Source organism: Trichosurus vulpecula, chromosome 3, assembly GCF_011100635.1.
Source record: "Trichosurus vulpecula isolate mTriVul1 chromosome 3, mTriVul1.pri, whole genome shotgun sequence".
In the NCBI taxonomy this organism is placed as follows: Eukaryota; Metazoa; Chordata; class Mammalia; order Diprotodontia; family Phalangeridae; genus Trichosurus; species Trichosurus vulpecula.
Window position 1 is genome coordinate 21,659,341 of NC_050575.1, and position 22,644 is coordinate 21,681,984.

The following is a 22,644-nucleotide window of genomic DNA, read 5'->3' on the forward strand; positions in this document are numbered from 1 at the left end:
CCCTTCCAGCTCTAAAGCGGTGATTCTGTGAATTCATCACTTTTCCAGATGAGCTAGAGCCAAGCCTACCAGACCTGCAGCTGATACTGAGGAGGCGGCGGGGTAATTCCTGCAGAGGCTCTGAGGGCCCTGCAGTCAAAGAGCACAGGGCTCTCTGTGCTCTCCTAGCAAGAGGCAGAATGTCCTGATCCAACAGCAGCTGTTGCTTCTCATCCTGGGAAACATCCCAGGAGGCCGTCTTTAGATATTCATAGGATTATGGGAATTAGAGTTGGACGGAGCCTCAGAGATCATCTTAACCCCTTCGTTTTACAAAGAAGAAAACAGAGACCCAGAAGTGGGAAAATGACTTAGCAGGTAGCAGAGACAGGACTCAAATCCAGGTCCTCGGACTCCAGAGTCAGTGCTTTTTCCACTCAGGCCACTTATTTCAGTTATTACCCACAAAGCACACTTGGCATTTGAATGACCTTTGGTTCCTGAGACTTGTCCAAAGCCTTTGAGTCACTCCCACAATGTAACTCATACCCTGTTGCTCCTCTGCCCGGCAGGGTTGCTCATCTGCGTCTAATCCCACTGGAGACAAATCTATGTTTGAGAACACATGTCAGAAAGGTGTTTGCCTTCTCTGTGTCCCAAGGGAAGGAGTGGATGGCAGTAGGTCATCAGAGAGGCAACCAGGTAAAGTGGGAAATGGCCTGAAGGATGCACCAAATGCCTAGACTCTTCACTTCACTCATCCCTCCCATATTTATTACATTCTGATCATGGGCAGGGTACACAATTTACTGTTGGGGAAACTGAGGCAGACAGCAGTCAAGCAACTTGCTCAGCACTAGAGAAGATACAAGGTGGAAAAACCAGCCTTCCCCCTGAAGAGTCTAATGGAAGGAGACCATAAGGCGACAATAGGGAAGGCTGTAATACATACCAAATAAGTCGGATTGGGGGGAAATTGTGATAAGAAGGATTACATTAGAATCTCTGAGGTCCCTTCCAGATCTGGTGAGGATAATGATTTCCATCAGCGTTTCCTACAGGCTTTCCTTTTCATTTATATATCCTTACCTCAACTGGACAATTCTTTCTTAATCTATTTTTTTTCCTGGAATATAACTGATGCTCCCCTGAAGACAGTCCCTCTTTAAATCCTGTGCTACCACCCTCACACCCACATTAACCTCTTTCCCCCCTTCAGTGCAGAACTACCTGGCATGTTCGGAAAATACTAACTCCTTTACTCTAGGAAACCTGTTAGTTGTGCCCAATTCTTGGTGACTCCTTTTGGGGTTTCCTTGTCAAAGATACTGGAGTGGTCTGCCATTTCCTTCTGCAGTTCATTTTACAGATGAGGAAACTGAGGAAATCAGGGTTAAGTGACTTGCCCAGGGTCACATGGCTAGTAAGTGTCTGAGGGTAGATTTGAACTCAGGTCCTCCTGACTCCATACTCAGCATTCTATCCATTGTGCCACCTAGCTGTCACCAGGGAACCTACAGTCCCTCTTTGCAGTGTCTGTTCTCCATGACTTGCTAGGCTTTTGACCAGTTGCATTTTTCTCTCTATTCGAATTTGGTTAACCTATGAACTCTGCTTCAACCACAACAGGTCTATTTTCCTGTTCTCTTTCTAATCACAACTTCCACAACAACTTCTCTTCAAGGAAAGAGCTTCCCACTGTTATTTGTTCCTTATCTATTAATAACCTACTCCATGACAAGCATTGTGATAACTTAACAAAATATCTTTTCTGATCCTCAAAACACCTCTGGGAGGTAGGTGCTATTGGTATCCCCATTTTACAGTTGAGGAAACTGAGGCAGATGGAGTGACTTGCCCAGGGTCTCACAGCTAATAAGAGTCAGAGGTAGGTTTTGAACCTAGGTCTTTCTGACTCCTGGCTCAGCACTCTGTCCAGTTCCTCATCACCATCGCTCAGCCTTAGCCCCATCACCATCCTAGAGGAGAAAATGTAGACCCCCTTCCCAGTGTCATCAGTTCCCTTGGAAAATTCCCAGCTTGGTGCCTCAGTAGCTGCAGGCCTGACCTGACCAATGAGGTTCTGAGTCCAAGACTTGTAAAATCCTGGCAGAATACAGAATATTAGCGCTAGAAAGGACTTAAGAGCTTTTCGAGCTCCACCATCACCACCACCACCCATTTGACAGAGGAGAAAAAAGAAGCCACGAGAAAAAGAATGAGTTGCTTGAGCTTGCTCAGGGAACTGATAGCAGAACTCAGGTCTTCTGACTCCCGGTCCCGTGTACTACACCATACCACCTCTTCTTTTTTCAAAGTATTTTTTTCCAATTACATGTAAAGATAATTTTTAACATTCATTTTTTAAAATATTGAGTTCCACATTATCTTCCTCCCTAAGTAATTTAACATAGATTATGGATGTGCAATTATGTAAAACACATTCCATATTAGTCATGTTGTGGAAGAAGAAGCAGGTCAAAAGGAAAAAACCACTAAAAAAATTAATAAAGTGAAAATAGTATGCTTTGATCTGCATTTGGACTCCATTATCTCTTTCTCTAAAAGTGGTCAGCATTTTCCATCGTGAGTCCTTTGAAATTGTCTTGGATCATTTGTGTTGCTTAGAAGAGCTAAGTCTGTCATAGCTGATAATCGCACAATGTTGCTGTTACTGTGTACAGTGTTCTCCTGGTTCTGCTCACTTCACTTTGCATCAGTTCACTTAAGCCTTTCCAGGCTTTTCCTGAAATCTCAAGCCACCTTTTCTCAGGAACAACAGAAGTTGTCTCAGTTGGGAAGAGGGCTCTGGAAGCTTCTGTGCAGAAAGGTAAATATTTCCTTCTATAGCTAAAGAGGAGCAGAAATCAGGAGTAATCCCAGCAGGGTCTCTGTGAGCTGCTCCATATCCTTAGTGCATAGTATCCAACTTTTGTAGAATTTAATTGTTAATTTTATAACAAAGCAGGTGAATAGTAAGATTCACATCTCCCTGCCCTTCCCCCACCCCCCCCCACACACACACATATACACACTGAGAGACAAGGTCAAGTAAGGGGAGATGTGGGCATCTCAAGATTTCCTTAGGTTACATTCTTAAATACACAAGGGCTAAGGATCATAAAAGATAACACTTAATTCTGATTATATAAAATTCAAAAATTTGCACATGAATAAAGAAAGTTAGAAGAGAATCTGTCAATACTACAGACCTAAATTAACTTACTTTCTAGTACCATACCAGTGAAACTATAATAGGATTACTTTGTAAAGTTAGAAAAATAAAATAAAATTCTTCTGGAAGAACACAATTTCAAGAATCTGAAGGGAAATAATAAAAAAAAATAGAGAGGAAGAGGACCTAGCAGTTACCAGATCCCAAGTTATGCTACAAAGCAGTGATCATCAAAACATTTGGAACTGGGTAAGAAATAGAAAGGCTGACCAATGGAACAGATTATGTACAAAATATACAAAGGCAAATAGCATAGTAGTCTAGTGTTTAATAAACCCCAAGACCCTACTGTTGGGGTAAGAAATTACTATCCGACAAAAACTTTTGAGAAAACTGGAATAACTAGGTTTTTCTGGTAAAAACTAGGCCTAGACCAAAAACTCACACCATAAACCACAATAAGTTCCAAATGTGTACATGATTCAGACATAAAGGGTGACATCATAAACAAATTAGAGGAACTAGGAAGAAGTCATATCCATGGTTATAGGAAGAGTTCATGAAGAAACCAGAAAGAAAATCATAGAAAGTAAAATGGAAATTTTGATTACATAAAATTTAAAAGTTTTTGCACAAACAAAACCAATGAAGCTGAGCTTAAAAGAGAAGCAAATAAGTGGAAAAAAAAACTTTTGAAGAAAGTTTCTATGATGAGGGTCTCATTTCTAAGATATATAGGGAACTGAATCAAATTTATGAGAATAAGAGCCATTCCCTAGTTGATAAATAGTCAAAGGAGATGACTAGGTAGTTTTCAGAGAAAGAAATCCAATCAATACCCATATGAAAAAAACTTTTTCGATAACTAATAATTAGAGAAATGAATATTAAAACAACTCTAAGATTCCATCTCACACCACTCAGATTGGCAAAGTTCACAAAAAAAAGGGGAAATGACAAATGCTTGAAGCACTGTGGGGAAACAGGTACTACACTTGTTGGTAGAACTATGAAAGCAATTTGGAACTATGTCCCAAAAGCTATTAAACTACTTGTATGCTTTGACCCAGCCATATTACTTACTACTGGGCCTTTACCCTCAAGAGACCAAAGAAAGAAAAAAAGGACCTAAATATTTTTTTTTAAATTCACTGCAGCTTTTTTTGAGGCGGCAAAGAATTGGAAATTGAGGGGCTATATATCAATTGGGAGATAGCTAAACAAACCAAGTATATGAATGTAATGGAATATTTTTGCACCTTTAAGAACTGATAAAGGGGATGGTTTCAGAGAAACCTGGGAAGACTTTATGAATTCGTATGGAGTGAAGTGAGCAGAACCAATAAAACCATTTATATAATAACAATATTTTAAGGACAAACAATTTTGAAAGATTTAAGAACTCTGATCAGAGCAATGACCAACCAGGATTCCAGATGACTCATAAGGAAACATGCTACTTAACCACCTGATAGAGAAGTGAGATCCTGAGAAATATTTTTTTGGATATGGCTAAGGTGGAAATTTGTTTTGCTTAACTGCACATATTTGACAGGGTTTTTTTTTCTTTCTTTCTCAATGAGGAAAGAGGAAGTGGGAGGAAGAAAAGATTGAATTTCATTGATAAGAAAAAAAATTAATTAAAAAGAGAATCTGCCAACTAGGAAAATATTTGCATTAAATATCACCAAGAAAAAGCCTGATATTCAAGATATATGGTGAATTGACACAAATATGTAACACCAAGATCCATTCCCCAGTAGATAAGTGGTCAAAGAAATGAACAGTTTTCCAAAAAAGAACAGCAAACTAAATGACAATTTGAAAGTTTAATCAAATCACTCACAGTACTGTAAGATAAGTACAAATTAAAGGAACAAATTAAAAGAATTCTGAGGTTTCACCTTACTCTATGAAAATTGGCAAAGGTGGGAATATAGGCACACCAATACACTGTTGGTGGAGCTATGAATGGAATTATACAAGAAAAGTGATTAAATTGTTCATAACCTTTGACCCAGCAATCCCACTACCAGGCAAGAGCTCCACTCCCACTAAAAGGAGCTCAAAAATCAAAACAAAGTTCCAACCTGTACTAAATTACTCACAGCAGCATTCTTTGTAATAGCAAAGAATTGACAATAAAAAGGGTGTCCATCAACTGAGGAACAGCTGAAAAAACACTGGTATAGGAACATAATGGAATATTATTGTCTTCTGAGCCTCGAATATGAGAAGAATACTATGAATTGACACAGGGGAAAATAAATGAAAGCAAAAGAAATGAGATAAAATGAGGGTGTTGGACTAGGTTACCTCTAAGGTCCCTTCCGGCTCTAAACCATGACCTCATCAGTTTACATGGGCTTAATTACCATCTCTAAGTATTCAACTCCCAAAATTATACATCCAGCCCCAGTTTTGGTCTTAAGCTCAAATCCTATCTCAACAAGTGCCTGTTGGACATTTCCAACATCCAACTGTCATCTCCAATTGTCCTGGAGTCATTTCAAACACGATTATGTTCAAAACAAAATTTATCTCTTCCCCCTAAACCCACCCCTCTTCAGAACTTCTCTACTTCTGTCAAGAACCACTATCTTTCCAGTCTCCTAGGTTTGTGAACTCAACATTAACTTCTACATCTCACTCTCCCTCATCCCATACATTGCCAAGTTACCAATTCTTGCCACTTCTACCTCTTCCGTGGCATCTGAACCTATCTCTCCACTCACACATCCCTCACCCTAGTTCAAGCCTTCATCGCTTACCACCTGTACTAATAGAATGGTCTCTTAATTGGTTCCCTTGCCTTAAGTCTCCCTTGACTATAATCTGTCTTCCACATAACTGTTAAAGTAGCTATCCTATTAAACATATTTCTTATCAGGTTACCTGCCTAGTTCAGTAAACTCCAGTGGCTTCTATAGCCTCTATGATAAAATATAAACTCTTTCGTCTTGTCTTTAAAGCCCTTTACAATCCGACCCCAACCTACCTTTCCAAACTTGTTAGGTCAAGGTACCAGTAGAACTGGTGAGGACCCCCACACTCGCCCCACCAGCCAGACTGCTGTGATCAAGGGAGCTGAGGTAAGGACTTGTGAAAGTCTGGGTTGACTTCGACCCCAAGTGGATTGATCTGGGACCCTGCCGTGGGCACTAAAGCAAGAAAGGTTAAAAAGCCATTTTTAGGACTTTGGTGGGGAGCTCGGGAGAAGTCCTTTGCCTTTTTATAGGGAGATTTTCTCTAGTTCTTAATATTCCAGAACTATTTTTTACCATCTCAGAAACTGCTTCTACCTGGGGGCATCACAATATGTTTTAAGTAAAAGAATTATTTATTTGAACCCTTGGGCTCTGATTGGTCCATTGTAGCCAATGCAGAGTCATGACCAGGAGAAATACTTTAGTCTCCTTCCCACACTCTACAGTCTTTCCTAACTTCCCTCCTTGCAGTTCCTTACACACACCCTCCATCTCCAGTCTCTATGTCCTGGTACTGGCCAGCTCCTACGCCAGGAGTCCTTTTCTTCTTTCAACACTCCACACAAGCGCCAGGGGCTGTCTCCCATTGTCCTGATCTGTGTCTGGCCACTGGACCCAGATGGCTCTGGAGGAGAAAGTGAGGCCGGTGATTTTGCACAGCCCTGCCTCACTTAAATCCAATTCACTTGCAAGTCACGGCATCCTTGTTGATGTCATGGTCCTCTTTGAGAATGAAGGACAAACAACGATACAAGCACCATCTTCCACACCAAGCTTTTCCAGACTCCTCATATTACTAGCTCCTTCTCTCTCTCTAAAATACCTCCATTATTTTGTATTTGTTCAAAATAGACTTATTTGTAGAGAGAGGGAGTTTTCCACCATGGAATCTAAGCCCCTGCTTCACTTTTGTCTCTGTATTCCCTAGGCTAGGGCTTGGCACAGAGTAGGTGCTTCATAAATATTTTTTGATTGATTGATAGAGAGCAAATGCTAGAAGATTCTAAGGTCAGGACAGTGAATCTTCAAGTAACGGACCTAGGCTGGCAAGTCACACAGCTCCTCACAAAGACCATCTGCAAAGGCATGGAGGTGGCCATGGGTGTCACTGCCAAACGTAACCATGCCAGCAGAAATCACAGATTCTTCAAGTACGGAAGCATGAACGTTAATTAAAGGCCTACCAGGCAAAGAGCCTGTGCTGGACCCTGGGGAAACAAAGGTGGCAAACACCACCAGTCTTTGGGCGTAAGGGGGCAGTGTGGTGCAGTGGAATGGGCCTTGGATCTTGAGTCAGGAGTCCAAGGTTCAAATACTGCCTCCAAAACTTACTGTCCTGTGTTTATCTTCAGCGTCCTCATGTGTAAAATGGGGGATAGGAGAGTAGATAAGAGTGCTGGGCTTGGAATTAGGAAGACTTGAGTTCAAATCTGACCTCAGACACTTATTGGCTGTGTGACCCTGGGGAAGTCACCTAACCCTTGTTTGCCTCAATTTCCCCATCTGTAAAATGAATACAACATTAGCACCTGCCTCCCAGGTGAGGATCAAACAGGACAATGATTGTGACCGCCCCGAGAACCTTGACCCTGACTGTTATTATTATTTATATTGTCTGTCTCCGGGGGCGGGCGAATGTGGAGATTGTGAATGGTCATTACAATGCGATGTGGGGAGATGACATGTAAACAGAAAGGTGTGGTGCAGGACGGACTGCGATAATGTGGAGAGACAGAGACAGACAGAGACAGAGACAGAGAGAGACAGAGACAGAGAGACAGACTGTGATGGGGCAAAGAAAGACTCGGATAATGTGGAGAGACACAGAGAGACAGAGACAGAGAGACAATGGGGCAAAGAAAGACTCAGATAATTTGCTCCAAGAAAATGTGGAGAGACAGAGACATAGAGAAAAAGAGAGACAGAGACAGAGACAGACTGTGATGGGGAAAGAAAGATTCAGATAATGTGCTCCAAGAAAATGTGGAGAGACAGAGAGACGGAAACATAGAGAAAAAGAGAAACAGAGAGACAGAGACAGAGAGGCAGACTGTGATGGGGCAAAGAAAGACTCGGATAGCGTGGAGAGACAGAGCCAGAGAGAGACAGACTGTGATGGGGCAAAGAAAGATTCAGATAATGTGGAGAGACAGAGAGAGAGAGACAGAGACACAGAGAGAGACAAAGAGAGACAGAGAGAGACAGACACAGACACAGACAGATGTGTCAGTGCCTGCATTTTTAGCTCCAATTTTCCTTAAAAAAATAAACCACTTCAAACTGTGTATTTTCTTAGCTCCCATGTTTAAGCGATAAACCTCTCTCCCGTGTGTGTCTCTCAGGCAATGGCGTGGTCATCCACTTACCTGGCCTATTTGAAGAAGCAGAAAAAAATGAGAAGAAAGGTAAGTCTCATGTGTTTTTGCTTCCTTTACTCTGAAAACCACCCCCACATTCTTCCCACTGAATTGGGTCCCAGAAAACATTTCATGCACAGTGCTTTTCAGCCTTTTTCCTTTCTAAGTTAGCTCTTTTCAAATCCCTGAGAATTTTGGCAAGATCACTTCAACAGCAGCAGTCACCTGGTTAATTCTGGCAAAAGTACAGGGATGTTTCCACTTGGGTTAGTTACCCAGCTGATCACACAGATTATCTGATTTAGTCTCGTAGAATAAGACCCAAGTACAAAACTTATATGGTTCAAATCAGTAAGAAACTAGGGACTGAATGTCTCCACAATCTATAATTATCTGATTTTACCAACTACCCTCTTTATCTTTTACTTATATACCAAATCTATGAGATAAGTTGAGAGTATTTTGATTTAAAAACCAAGTGAAGACATATGACCACAGAGTCGCTGGCAGAGTCACTACCCAGGAAGATCTTGACAGGCTAGAACAATGGACCAGATCTATACAAGGAGAAATTTAATAGAGATATCAATGTAATGTCTTCCGCTTGGATTTTTAAAAAACTAATTATACAAGTAATTGTAGGAGATATCTTTAGACAATAGTTCTCAAAAAAAGACACAGGGCTTTTTATTCTCAAAAGCTTTTTTGCAAAGCTTAAATATAACACAAAAGTGAAATGGCAGCCACAAGAAGCTAAAGGGATCTGAATTGACCTTGCCAAAAGCACTGTGTTTGAGTAAGGGAGTTGACGGTCTCACTGTCCTTTGCCCTGCTCAGACATGAGGTCCTGGGTTCAGTTTAGGGTACCACATTTTAGGGTCACTGAAGAGCATTCAAAGAAGGGCAACCAGGAATGAGGAGAAGACTGGAAGTCAATTCACAGGAGGATCAGATGAAGCCTACAAAAGACTTGGTGATGAGGGGAGGCTAAGGGGAAGTCAGGATATGATCATTGTCTTCAAGTATCTGAAATATCTATGATGTGGAAGAGAAATTGTATTTGTTGTGCTTGGGTCCAGAAGGTAAAAGGAGAAGCAACATAATCCTTCAATCCACAGTCATTCTCCTTCTTCTTCAATGAGTTCAATGTCTGGATCCTAGTCTTTTTCTCCTCCCTCAATTCCTTCCTTCATAGTAGAAGACTTTAACATACAGACTGATATTCCCTCAAACCCTCCAGCTTCCCCACTGCTCAGTTCACTCATTTCTCATTACCTACACCTCTCCTCCATCTCATCTACTGTAGCACCAATGCAACACCCACAGCAGCTACAGCTGCTATGATTGTGCCAGCATAGTTCTGAATCGCAAAATAGAACAGACTCTCTTTATTGAGGGCAAAACCAAAACATTTATTCAGACACACAGCAGAAAGCCAGATCCATGATAGCAACAAAGAAATCTATACATATTATCAATGTGGGGGGGGGCACCAACACCCCCAAGCCTTCCCTCTGTTAGGGCCTTCCTATAAATGAACACGTTCAAGCAAATTCACTCCCTGGCTCTCACTCATGCTAGCTGCTGCTCTGTGTGTCTCTCTCTTCCAGCTCTGACTGCTCTGTCTCACTTCCTCTCAGTTCTGCTCCACCCTTCTTGCTCCACCCATTCAGCAAGCTCCTCCCACCACAGACTCATGTAACTCAGACAGATCACATGGGCCTATTAATGGTTAGGAAGATCTTCAAATTTTATTAACAATACATTAACAATACATCTACACAGAGAGATGGTCATAGTCCTGATCTGACCATTACCCACAAATGTTCTCTGAAATTCCTTTATCTGATTATAATAATTTATCATTCCATTTTTTTCTATGACTTATGACCTCTAATCCTGTTCTTTATCCTTACCATGATCCCCAATCCCTCCATCCCTCAGGCTTTTTCCTAGTCTATCACTCCTTCACTGGCAATGCTTTCCTTCCTTCCCCATCTCAACCCTTTGGTGAACCAATTCAACTCTATATTTTCCTTTAATCCCTTGCCTATCACTGATCACACCTTGTCACACCCCAACCCTGTTTTCATTAGATTGTTCTTTTTTGATTTTCCTCCCACCTATCTGAATCTATGTCATAGCCACTAAAGGTGAGTATTCCCTAAAAGCCTTGGGGGCTTCTTTCCGCTCTCTTCTTTTCTGCCTTTATACTATCTCACCTAGTGATTTCATTAGCCCATGTGAATTCATTTATCATCTCTATAGAGCCCTATATATCCAGTCTTAGTCTCTCTCCTGAGCTTCAGCCCCATATCACCAACTATTTTTTGGATATCTCAAACTGGATGCTTCATGGTCATCACAAACTCAACATATCCAAAATGGAACTTATCTTTTCCTCCAAACCCTCCCTTCTTCCCAAATTTACCACTACTCTCAAGGGCACCACCATCTAATAAATCAACTTGGTTCACAACCCATAGCGTCACCCTCAACTTTTCATTCTCACTCACCCCGTGTATCTACTCTGTTGTCAAATCTTTTAATTTCTCCCTTCACAACATCTCTCATGCAGGTTCCGTTCTCCGTATTCACATTACCACCACCTTGGTGCAGGCTTTCATCACTTTTCACCTGGACTACTGCGATAGCCTTCTAATGGGTCTCCCTGCCTCAAGTCTCTCCATATTTCAATCCATCCTTCACTCAGCTGCTAAAGTGATTTTCCTAAAATATAAGTCTGATCATATCACCTTCCCCCCTACTCAATAAGCACCAAAGACTCCCTATTACATCCAGGATCAAATATAAAGCCCTCCACAACCTGGCCCTTTTCTATCTTTCCAGGCTTCTTACTCTATGTGTATATGATTCCATGACATCCTCATACTGTAAGTTAAGTCCAGTTCTGGGGACAGAAAATATAGACCAGCAGTTCTCAAAGTGTGATCTTCAGATCCCTAGAAGTCTCTGAGGCCCTTACAAGGGATTTGTAAAGTCAAAACTATTTTCTTAATAATACTAAGACATAAATTGCCTACTAAAATACTCCTCCCTTTTCCAACTACATATCTGTATGAGTCTATGCTTTTTTCATATACTTCAACCAAAACAACATATCAAAACATTGAATGCAGGAGCAAATATGAAGATCCAGCTGTCTTCTATTAAGCCAGACATTAAAAAGATTTGCAAAAATATGTAAAGCAATGCCACTCTTCTCACTAAATTTCTTTGTTTTGGAAAATATAGTTATTCTTATTAAAAATAGTATTTGTGTTAATTTGTATTGAGTTCATTGTTATTATTTTTAAAATAATATTTTATTTTTCCTAAATACATGTAAAAACAATTTTTAACACTCGTTTTTAAAAATTTTGATTTCTAAATTTTCTCCCTGAAATGGTAAGCAATTTGATATGGTTTATACATGTGCAGTCACACAAAACATATTTCCATATCAGTCATATTGTAAAAGAAAACACAAACACAAAAAAACCACAAAACAATAATAAAGTGAAAAATAGCATTCAGACTCCATCAGTTCTTTCTCTGGAGGTAGATAGAATTTTTCATCATGTATTCTTTAGAATTGTCTTGGATCATTGTATTGCTGACAATAGCTGAGTCATTCATAGTTGATCATTGTACAGTATTGCTGTTACTATGCACATGTTCTCCTGGTTCTGCTCATTTCACTTTGCATCAGTTCATGTAAGCCTGTCTAGGTTTTTCTGAAATCATCCTGCTTGCCATTTCTTATAGCATAATAGTATTCTATTATAACCATAATAAAATATGTTATTTTTAAATGAATAAATATTTTATAATTTTGTTTTACTTGATAATATAGTAAATGTAAATACCCCACATAAACAAAAGCTCTTTGAGATCTTCAATAATTTTTAAAAGTGTAAAGAGGTCCTGAGCCCCAAGATACATTGAAGCCATCATGAACACACAGAATTCCAGGATATGCCAGCATGGAAATAATTTATCAGGGATGTTTTAGACCATCCTACACAAAGGCACACATGCTACAAAGAGAGTTAGAAAGAGCAGGAAGATAGAGCAAAAACCAAAGCCATTTCCATCTATTCTTTCACTATAATTAAGGCATCACAAGCTCTGAGCTGCGGGGTTCTGTCTTTGGCAGGTCTGAAAGACTGGGAAAAAAGACTCATCATTTCAGACAGAGCCCACATTGGTGAGTACCCCCATCTTTCCAGAGAGCCCCACCAGACAAACAGGAATAGTCCCTTCCCATTTCTACTGGGCTTTAGGGTTTATAAAGTACTTTCCTCACTACCCCAGAGGGTAAATCGTACAAGTATTATCTCTGCTTTACAAAAAGAGGCTCTGGGACTCAGGGAACTCATTTGCCCAAAGTCATGTAAGCTAACATTTGGAAGAGCGCATTCTAGTGGTGCCCAGCACTTCTTCCACTGAATCACAGTGCCTTGAAAGTCCAATGAATGAGAAGAGTAAGCAGTCCCTTTCCTGGTCCCATAGCATAACATTCCTCCAGGAGGGAATACACTCAGCTGTCACTCTCAGTTTATTAGCAAAGGAAAAGGTCCTGACCTATCTGTCCCCTAATTGGGCTTGTTCTGCTCCAGAAGGCAATGGCTTTTGGTGCCATCCTCTTCTTCGTAGGGCAGAGCTCAGTCCTGCCCATTCTCCCTCACATGTACATGGTGCTTTATTGTTTCCAGCTCTCTTTACCATGCACTATTTCATACAATTCCCCCTACAGGCCTGAGAGGTCAGCCGGGCAAGGACTGTTATCCTCATTTTACAGGGGAAGAAACTGAGACCCAGAAAGGTCAAATGACTTGCTTTAGGTCACAAAGTAGGGGAGCCACAATGAAAACTGAGGTCCCTGGCACCCACCCCACCCCCCGCTCTTCCCCGCCCCCCAAATGTTCTTTCTGCTCCACCAAAAGACCCCCCATTTCTGGTCTTCCATCATTCCTTTCCTAATGCTGACACTGATGCTGCTGGGCATGGTGTCCGACTTCTAACCGCTTCTCTCCTTCTCCTCCATTCTCCCACCCCTCCCTTTTCTCTTGGCAGTGTTTGATTTTCACCAAGCAGTCGATGGACTTCAGGAAATGCAACGGCAGGCTCAAGAGGGGAAAAAGTAATTATATCTCAACGCCTTCCTTCTGTTAGTGATTCTTCCGTCTGGCAAGTTGGTACATGTGGGGAAAGGAGGCTTGGTGTAGTAGAGAGAAAGCTGGACTGGAGTCAGGAAGACCTGGGTTTGAATCCTACCTCAAACTTACTAGCTGTGAGGCTCTGGAAGAGTCATTTCAGGTCTCTAGGCTCCGGTTTCCTCATCTATAAAATGGGGGAGGGGAGGGGATTCAATGACCTGTAAGGTCCCTTCAGTCACTCATTCAGTCAGGTGGTAAGCAATTATTAAGCCCCCGCTGTTTGCTAAGCATTAGGCTAAGTGCTAGTGAAACAAAGAAAGGCACAAAATGACCCTGCTCTCAAGGAGCTCACAGTCTCATGGACTCCGTCCCTTCCCACTGTCCATCTCTAATCCTGACTGCGGACACGGCTGGGCCACAAGGCTGGATGATGCGACCCAAAGTCTTCGGTGCTGTGAGGAATTCCATTCTATCTGAAGTATGAATCACAGTAAGGCCCGCACTAATTGCGTTCTCTAGGTCACTCATTCCTGGGAAGAATTTTTTCCTTTAATTCCCCACATCAGTATTTCCCCTCTAGCGCCCCTTGGAATCCTGATGTCTTGCTCAGCAAACTCAACAAATAACCGCTACGTACAGAAACCCTGTAGTTTGTTAGGAGGGCCACAGAGATCGATAAGAGGTGGTGCGGGGATAGAGGAAGGACAAAATTTGAGTTTAAATTCCACTTCAGGCGCTTAGTATCTGTGTGACTTTGGAGAGGTCATTTAACCTCTGCCTGCCTCAGTCTGTGAAATGGAAATAATAAATAATACCCATCTTGGAGAGTCTTGTAAGAATCAAATGAAATCCTAAAAACAAATTTTTTAAGTTAAAAAAAAGAATCAAATGAAATAATACTTGTAAAGCATTTAGAACAATGTTTGGCAAACAGTAGGTGCTTAATGAATGCTTTTTGTTTTTTTACTTCCTAGAGCTGTCATGAGGATAAAATCAAGTTATATTTTTAAAACACTTTGTAAACCTTGAAGCGCTCTATAAATACTACTGTCATCATTATTATTATCCTACACCTCAGGGCCGCCTTTCAAAATATTTATATAGTAAAGGGGGGTGGGGAAAGAACACCAAGATCTAAGATACAAAAGAGAGTGAGGTAAATACAAAGAGAGGTCCTGGGGAGTGGGAGGGCTTCGGCCAATCAAGCATTTACTAACGGAGGAGAGGGCCTCGAATGTAGAGCTAAGAAGTTTATGCACTCTGGTAGACGATGGGAAGCTACTGAAGGCAGAGCAGTAAGCACGTGTGCACATGAGGAAGATTACTCCGGTAGTATGTTCAGGATGGACCCAAGGAAGGTGAGGCTAAGGCAAAGAGAACAATAGTCCAGGGCAGCTAGGTGGCACCATAGAGCATCGAGCGCTGGGCCTGGAGTCGGGAAGGCTCATCTTCCTGAGTTCAAATCTGGCCTCAGACACTTGCTAGCTGTGTGACCCTAGGCAAATTACTTTATTTCCGTTTCCTTCAGTTTCCCACCTATAAAATGGGGATGATAACAGCCCCTATCTCGAAGGACTGTTGTAAGAATCAAATGAGATATATTTAGTGTTTTTTTTTTCTTTTAAAGTGATTAGCACATAAAGTGCTTGGCACATAGTTGGCACTATACAAATGCTTATACGTTCTTCCTTTCCCTTCTTCTCCCATGATTCGAACATGTTCTGTCAGGAAATCCTGCTATTAGCCTGGGTCATCTCCAGTCTTCCTGATCTGTATCTGGCCACTGGCCCCAGGAGCTCTGGAGGAGAAAGTGAGGCCGGTGACTTTGCACAGTCTTCCCTCACTGTAATCCAATTCAGGCACAAGTCACAGCATCATCTCCCTCTTCGAGAACCGAAGGACAAACCACAAATACAACACAACAATCTGCTATTGGCAATTTTCTTCCCTCTTAATGCTAAATGTCAAATTGTGTGTGTGTGTATGTGTGAAAATGACTGATAATCCACATGAAAACCAGACTTCGTTTCCTCTAACGGCTGGCTCAAAGGTCATTTTCAGAAGATTTTCTCATTGGTGGAGATTTATCACTCAATGCTCTGTGCTTCTATGAGGGGCAGAGCTGGTGAGAGCTTGAAAGAGACAAAATCTTCCAGCTTCCAGCTTCAAGAGACTAGACACCTGATTCTGGACTCTCTTCAGGTCCCTAAAGGCAGAGAGAGAAAGACTTTTGGGAAGAAGTCAATATGTAGAGGAGCTGTTGACCTTAATCATGTCTCCATTCTTAGCTTGCTACACTAGAGCCTGCAGGGAATTTTCCCATGGGTGAGATCTGAGCCTGTCTCTTGGTTGAGCTGAGTTATCTTACTCCCAATGGAAGGCATCATTTACTCTGTGCATTATCTAATATATATTCAACGGATGTCTGTTTTGCTATTGACTGGGATAAATGGGTTTGTTTGCTCTTTGCTATATGTAGCATTTAGAGAGAAAGGAGTCAAGCCTTGGATATATAGCTTGGGGCACTCTTTCGCCATTAAGGGACAATCAGGAGCACAGCTTGAACTTTTAAATTATTTCTCCTGCACTAACAATATTTAAGAGAGCAGACAGATATAATTCTAGCCCAGTCCCCCCTCTCTTTAAAGAGGGCACAGTGGGATCATCTGCTTCCTTCTTTTGGAGAAGGGTAGGGGAGGAGACTCTAGAGATATCTTTTCTTACCTCCCTTGCAGCCAAAATTCCCAGTGTAGTAAGCTGAGGATAAGGACATGATTGAGGTCACCAGCTCCCCTACATAACAGCTTTTTTTTCCCAGAGTCTTTCTCTCCCTTCAGGGAGCTGAAGAGAATCCAGTATCAAGTATCTTCTCTCTCCATCTCAGTCTCTGTCTCAGTCGTCTCTGTGTCTGTGTCTGTCTCTTTTTTTTTCTTTTTTTTGTTGTTTTTTTTGGAGGGGGGAAGGCAGGGCAATTGGAGTTAAGTGACTTGCCCAAGGTCACACAGCTAGTAAGTGTGTCAAGTGTCTGAGGGCAGATTTGAACTCAGGTCCTCCTGACTCCAGGGCGGGTGCTCTACTCACTGCGCCACCTAGCTGCCCCTGTCTGTCTGTCTCAATCTCTCTCTCCTCTTCCCTCCCTCTCTCTCTTTCTGTGTCTCTGTCTCTGTCTCTCTCTGTGTCTTTGTCTATCTATTTCTCTCTCTCAGTCTGAAGCCAGAATCTCTTCTCTTATAACTCCACCCCTCACAAAGGTATGGAGCACTGAGTGATAAATCTCAACCAATGAGAAGAGTCTTATGTAAATATCCTTTGAGCTGGCTGTTACACCTTTACTTTGCTCCCAGAATTCCCTCCCCTCATCTCCTGGGGTCTTTCAGCGGCTTAGTCTCTTCACCCTAGGATTTATGGGTCAATTCATGTATTTTAAGCACCAAAGTGAACCACAGCCAAATGAGTCTGAGAAACGCTAATCAGGACGGGTCTGAGAGCTTCTATCAGGAATCACAAAAAGGTTCTTTTAACCTTATTTTTACGGCTATCTTTCATTTTTTTTATATCCCCTTCATTTCTAAAAATACTCAGAAAGCCGTATCATAGAACAAAGATTTAAAAAGAAAAAGAAAAGCTGCTCGGCAGCTTTTGTAAAATTCTACTCCCATAGACCCCCGCTCCTGCAGAAGAGAGAAAGTTTAAATTTCCTCAGTTCTTCTCCAGGGCCAAGCTTGGTCATTATCATTACATAGTTAAGTTTCATTTTGTTTTTGTTCTACGGAAAAAAATTAACAAACTTTGAGCAAGATCCTGAATTGTCACTGTTCTGGTCACCGGCCAATCAGGGCCTAGCAAGGACTCCCCTAATCAATATTGTTCCTGCTGAACACTGTGCCCCATCCTCTAAGAGGGAGGGGAAGAAGCATTTATTAGGCACCTACTGTGTGCCAGGCACTATGCTAAGCACTTTATCAATATTATCTCATCTGACCTTCACAACAGCCCTTCAAGGTAGGTCCTATTATTACCTCCGTTTTATGGTTGAGGAAACTGAGCCAAACAGAAGTTCAGTGACTTGCTCAAGGTCACACAGCTCAAAAAAGTATCTGAGGTTGGATTTGCACTCAGGTCTTCCTAGCTTCAGACCCAGCCCTCTATCCACTATACCACCTAGTTACTAAAAAGTGAACCATGAGAGGGGGAGTTTGTATGGGAAAAGGGACTGGACTGAGAAGAATGAAGAAATAATGGAGGAATTTTAGGCAGCTTAGCGGTGCTATGGATAAAGTACCAGGCCTGGAGTTGGGAAGACTCATCTTCCTGAGTTCAAATTTGGCCTCAGACACTTCCTAGCTGTGTGGCCCTGGGCAAGTCACTTCACCCTGTTTGCCTCAGTTTCCTCATCTGTCAAATCAGCTGGAGAAGGAAATGGCCATCACTCCTGTATCTTTGCCAAGAAAACCCTAAAGGGGGTCACCAAGAGTCAGACACGACTGAAATGACTGAACGACGACGGTACAAGAGAGCTTAGTCGGGGAGAGAGGGGGTCCTCCCCTACGTCCTTCACATCCCACCACACAAGCAACCTTGGTCCAGCCAGTGAAGGGCGAACCCAGAGCAATGGCAAAGCGAAAAGTGAATGATGCTCTGTGACGGCTGTGGCTCTGGGCCTTCTCGAGGTTCCAGCTCCATATCTCAGAGCCAGGCCAGGGGACTCTCGCCTTCTGACCCCGACCCAGTGTTTTCTCCTTTTTCACCTTCCTTAGTCTCACAAGAGGCCTGTTTACCAAGTCACGGGAGATCGTTTCATGTGATTTAGAGCTGAAAGGCACATTAGACATCATCCCATCCAATCCCCTCCTTTTAGACACCATTGACACCCCTTTGGGTTAAGTGATTCGACCAAGTTCACAGGATAGCAGCATCAGGATTGGAACTCGGATCCTCTGATAGCAAGTCCACTGTTCTTCCCATTCTTCCTGGCCACTTCTCTCCATTAAACTTCCCTGCTCTTTGAATACCCACTCAGGACCCCAAATCCTCTGACCTTCCTGACTCTTCAGCCTACTTGGCTCCCTGGGATCAGAGATCAAGAATGTTCAGTTTGGGATGTGAGAACCTGGACTTGAATCCCAGCTGTCTCATTTACTTGCCTGATCTTAGGCAAGTTACTTAAACCATCTTGGCCTCAGCTCCCTTGTCTTTTAATGTGAGAGAAGCAGGTCTCCTGAAGCTCTGAATCTATGATCCTGTGAAACACATGAGAGGCCATATGGTGTGTTAGGGATCTGGCCTCAGAGTCAGGAAGACGTTGGGTCACATCCCACCTCTGACACATACCGACTATGGGACCATGGCAAAAGACTTAATCCCTTAGTCCTCCGGGTAATTCTTTAAGACTGTAAATTACAGAGAAGCTCTGGAAGAAGCTTCTTATAACAATTAAAACACAAGTCAAGTAAAAAAATGTTACCTTTTCTTTTCTTCTTGTCTCTGTCACTCTCTCCAGTTTTTTGGTCTTGTTTATTTTCCTTCTTCCCTTTATCTCTGCATATTTCAGAACCTAAGAGGGTATTTTCCAGGATTCATTCACAAGGGAATGGAGAATATATAAATTCAGAAACAACAGGCCACAGAAAGACCATTACAAGTATGTAAACAGAAGAGCTCCCTAGTTTCAGGCTGACTGACCTTTAAATCTTCTGTTGTTGTTCAGTCATGTCTGACTCTTTGTGACCCCTTTTGGGGTTTTCTTGGCAAAGATACAGGAGTGGTTTGCCATTTCCTTCTCCAGTTCATTTTACAGATGAGGAAACTGAGACAAACAGGGTGAAGTGACTTGCCTAGCGTCACACAGCTACTAAGTGTCTGAGTCTGAATTTGAACTCAAGTCTTCCTGCCCCCAGGTCTAGCGCTCTATCTGCTATGCCACCTAGCTACCCCTTTAGTCTTCCCATGTAACCCTTAATTGAAGTTGTCCAGGCCTATGCTAGGCTCATCCCAATTCCCCTGGGCAGCCAAATCTAGCAGCCTCCAAAAGAAGGAGAATGTCACTCACTCCCAGCATACATACCGCCACTAGGACAGCTGGGCCCTCTGGCCCCCGTTCATTGGGCCATTCTACAATGCCTAGCTCACTATTAGTCAGTCAAAAAGCCCTCTGGTGGCCTACAAAGGCATTTCTGCTACTTACTGGTGTGTCAGCTAACTCACTCTACCCAAATTTTGGCCATAATATAGATAAGACCTTCACTGGAGATGGGTGGGGGAGGCTCACTGGGAGACTCCTAAGCAATGAAATCACAGGTCCAGTTGCTATCCCTTAAAAAGGACCTTCCCTTACAAAGATAATAATTGGCTGTTTCACCAATCACCTCAAATCTCACAACAGGTACCCTCCCCTTTTACGCCCTGCCGCCCTGCCCGACCATCTTCTCATCTCCTCATCCCCCTCCTTCATGACCTGCCCCCCTTTATTCTGTGGCTGCTTCCTGACCGAGTTTGCGCTGACTCCTTCCCCAAGTCTTTTTTCCCCTCTTCTCTGGGTCTGTCTCACGCAGCCCCCCTGGTCTTTCACCTTGGTGGGACACGACAGGGCTCATCTCCCCAAGCCCAGCCATTTTCTTTTGGAAGGAGCCTCTGGTCTGTGGTGATTCTGGTGTAGCCCCAAGACAACCCAGGGCTTGCCTAAAGAGCAAGGACGGTGCTGGGGATCCCTGCTCCAGGCAGACCACGGGCACCTTGCTCACATAGCATCCTCCTACTATGAAGTTCTAGAAAGAGGACTCAGGGATCCTAGCTTCAAATCCCCGCACTAGCTATGTGACTTTGGGTGAGTCACTTCATTTTCCACCCTTGGTTTCCTCATCTATAAAATGATGGGGTTAGACTAGATGCCTATGGACTACAATCATAGGTCCATTCACCAAGCTCAGACTCAAGTCCTGACTCACTCAGAAGGCTCTCTCTGACCACCCTAGCCCACAAACATCCCCTTCTCCCCTCAGCTCCTACAGGTCTATGCCCCTCATTTGGAAGTTAGTATATGCTGTTTTATATTGCTATTTAAATGTTCTCCTCATCCCTAACAAGCCTGTAAGCTCCCCAAGGACAAGACCCAGATCCATTTCTTCTCTATCTCCTCTCAAAGCTCAGGGTAAGGCCAGCTGAGCGCCAGGTTGGATGCCCTGGCTTATTTGTTCACTCATTGATTGGCTACATTGGATAAATCACCAACTGGATAGTTGGCTTCAGATCACCAAATACTGAAATAAGCTGGGACACAGATTTTCGATTTATCCAATCATCCCATTGACTGGATTTTTCTGAAATATATTTCATAGAACTCTAGAATCTTATGGCTGAAAGAACCCTTAGAGACCATTTGATCTAACCTCCTTCTTTTATAGATGGAGAAACTGAGGTTCAAATAGCAGAAGTGACTTGTTCAAAGACGTATAATATTTTAAAATATGCCCTCTATATTGAATAGCATGCCAGGAGGTAAGGATTGGTTGGGCAGCTGGGGACCAGAGAGTGGAAAGGGATACAAGGACTTACCCACTGGGAAAGAGAGTTCCTTGGTAGGAGGAAGAGTCATATTCCAGCCCATAGTCACTCAAGCTGTATATAACACTTAAGCCATATTTTTGGACTCTGCCAAATCTTAATTAGGACACCCTCCCCAATTTGTTTCAGTATTGGTACCACAAAGAAAGGAATTGGACCAACATACTCTTCAAAAGCTGCCAGGACAGGACTTCGCATCTGTGACCTCCTTTCAGACTTTGATGAATTTTCTGCAAGGTATGGGTGTGAACTTTGACCTTTTATGGGCATGAACTTTGACCTTTTGCTTGCATCTAAGGGAAACAGAAAGTGGAGAATAGTGTTTGCCCCTAAGCACACCCCAAAGCCAGATGACAAGAGAAAGAATGGATACACTTAGAGCTAGCAGTTACCCTCCTCTGGTCAGCTCCTCTAAGAGCCAGGCTATGGGGAGTACATCTGGGTACATCTGGAATTCTACCTGAGAAAAGACTGACTCATCTGCTGTTTTACAGGTTCAAAAACCTGGCCTATCAGTACCAGTCAATGTTTCCTACTTTGGAAGTGGATACAGAAGGACAGCTGAAAAAACTCAAGGTACAGATGCTGTGCTTGGGCTGTTTAAAGGTGACAACAAAGCAGGACGCAGAATTCAGAGCTTGTAGAGACCTAATCCAGTGGTTCTTAGCCTGGGACCTGTGAACTTGTTTTTAAAATATTTTGATAACTGTATTTCAATATAATTAGTTTCCTTTGTAATCCTATATATTTTATTTTATTCACTTAAAATAACCTTCTGAAAAAGGGTCCATAGGCTTCACTGGACTGCCAAAGGGGTCCATAACATATAAAAAGAAGTTAAGAACTCTTGATCTAGTCCAATCTCAACCTTTTAAAGCTATGGAAACTGAGGCCCAGAAAGCAGATGTGACTTAACCAAAGCCACATACTGTGCTATAAGAAATGATGAGCTCAGTGATCTTAGAAAAACATGAAAAGACTTGCACAAAATAATGAAGAGTGAAATGAGCAGAACCAGGAGAACACTGTATACGTAACAGCAATATTGTTTTAAGAGTTAATAGGCTGGATTTAGCATCAGAAGACAGATCAAGATACTCAATATTTCTTGCGCAATCTTGAATACTCTCTTACCCACTGGCCTCTATTTCCTGCTCTCTAAAAGTAAGAGTTTTGAATTAGGTGGTCTTTCTAAGTCCCTTCCAGCTCTAAACACAGAATGCTAAGAAGTCAGAGAAGTAAACATGGTAACACATATGCCAATGGCTCCCTCCCAGTAAGGGCTAAGGTCAGAGTTTCTCTATGTTTCTACTGGAAGAAAGTGGTATTGAGCTATGAAGGCCACATCTGTATTGTAGGAGTGGGCCTAGGGGGTTATGGGAAAAACCTTTTCCTTTCAGCTGTCATGGTCTCCATTTCTACTG

The 22,644-nt window shown here is 42.4% G+C and overlaps 1 protein-coding gene across 1 annotated transcript in view; it reads left to right on the plus strand.

Annotated features, from left to right (window-relative positions):
• ADSS1 (adenylosuccinate synthase 1) overlaps positions 1-22,644 on the plus strand; it is an 81,974-nt gene that overhangs the window by 41,078 nt on the left and 18,252 nt on the right. The window contains exons 3-7 of the mRNA XM_036750897.1: positions 8,484-8,546; positions 12,658-12,708; positions 13,578-13,644; positions 21,350-21,457; positions 21,715-21,796. Of these exons, the coding sequence (XP_036606792.1) occupies positions 8,484-8,546; positions 12,658-12,708; positions 13,578-13,644; positions 21,350-21,457; positions 21,715-21,796 (371 nt within the window). The remainder of the gene's footprint in view (positions 1-8,483; positions 8,547-12,657; positions 12,709-13,577; positions 13,645-21,349; positions 21,458-21,714; positions 21,797-22,644) is intronic.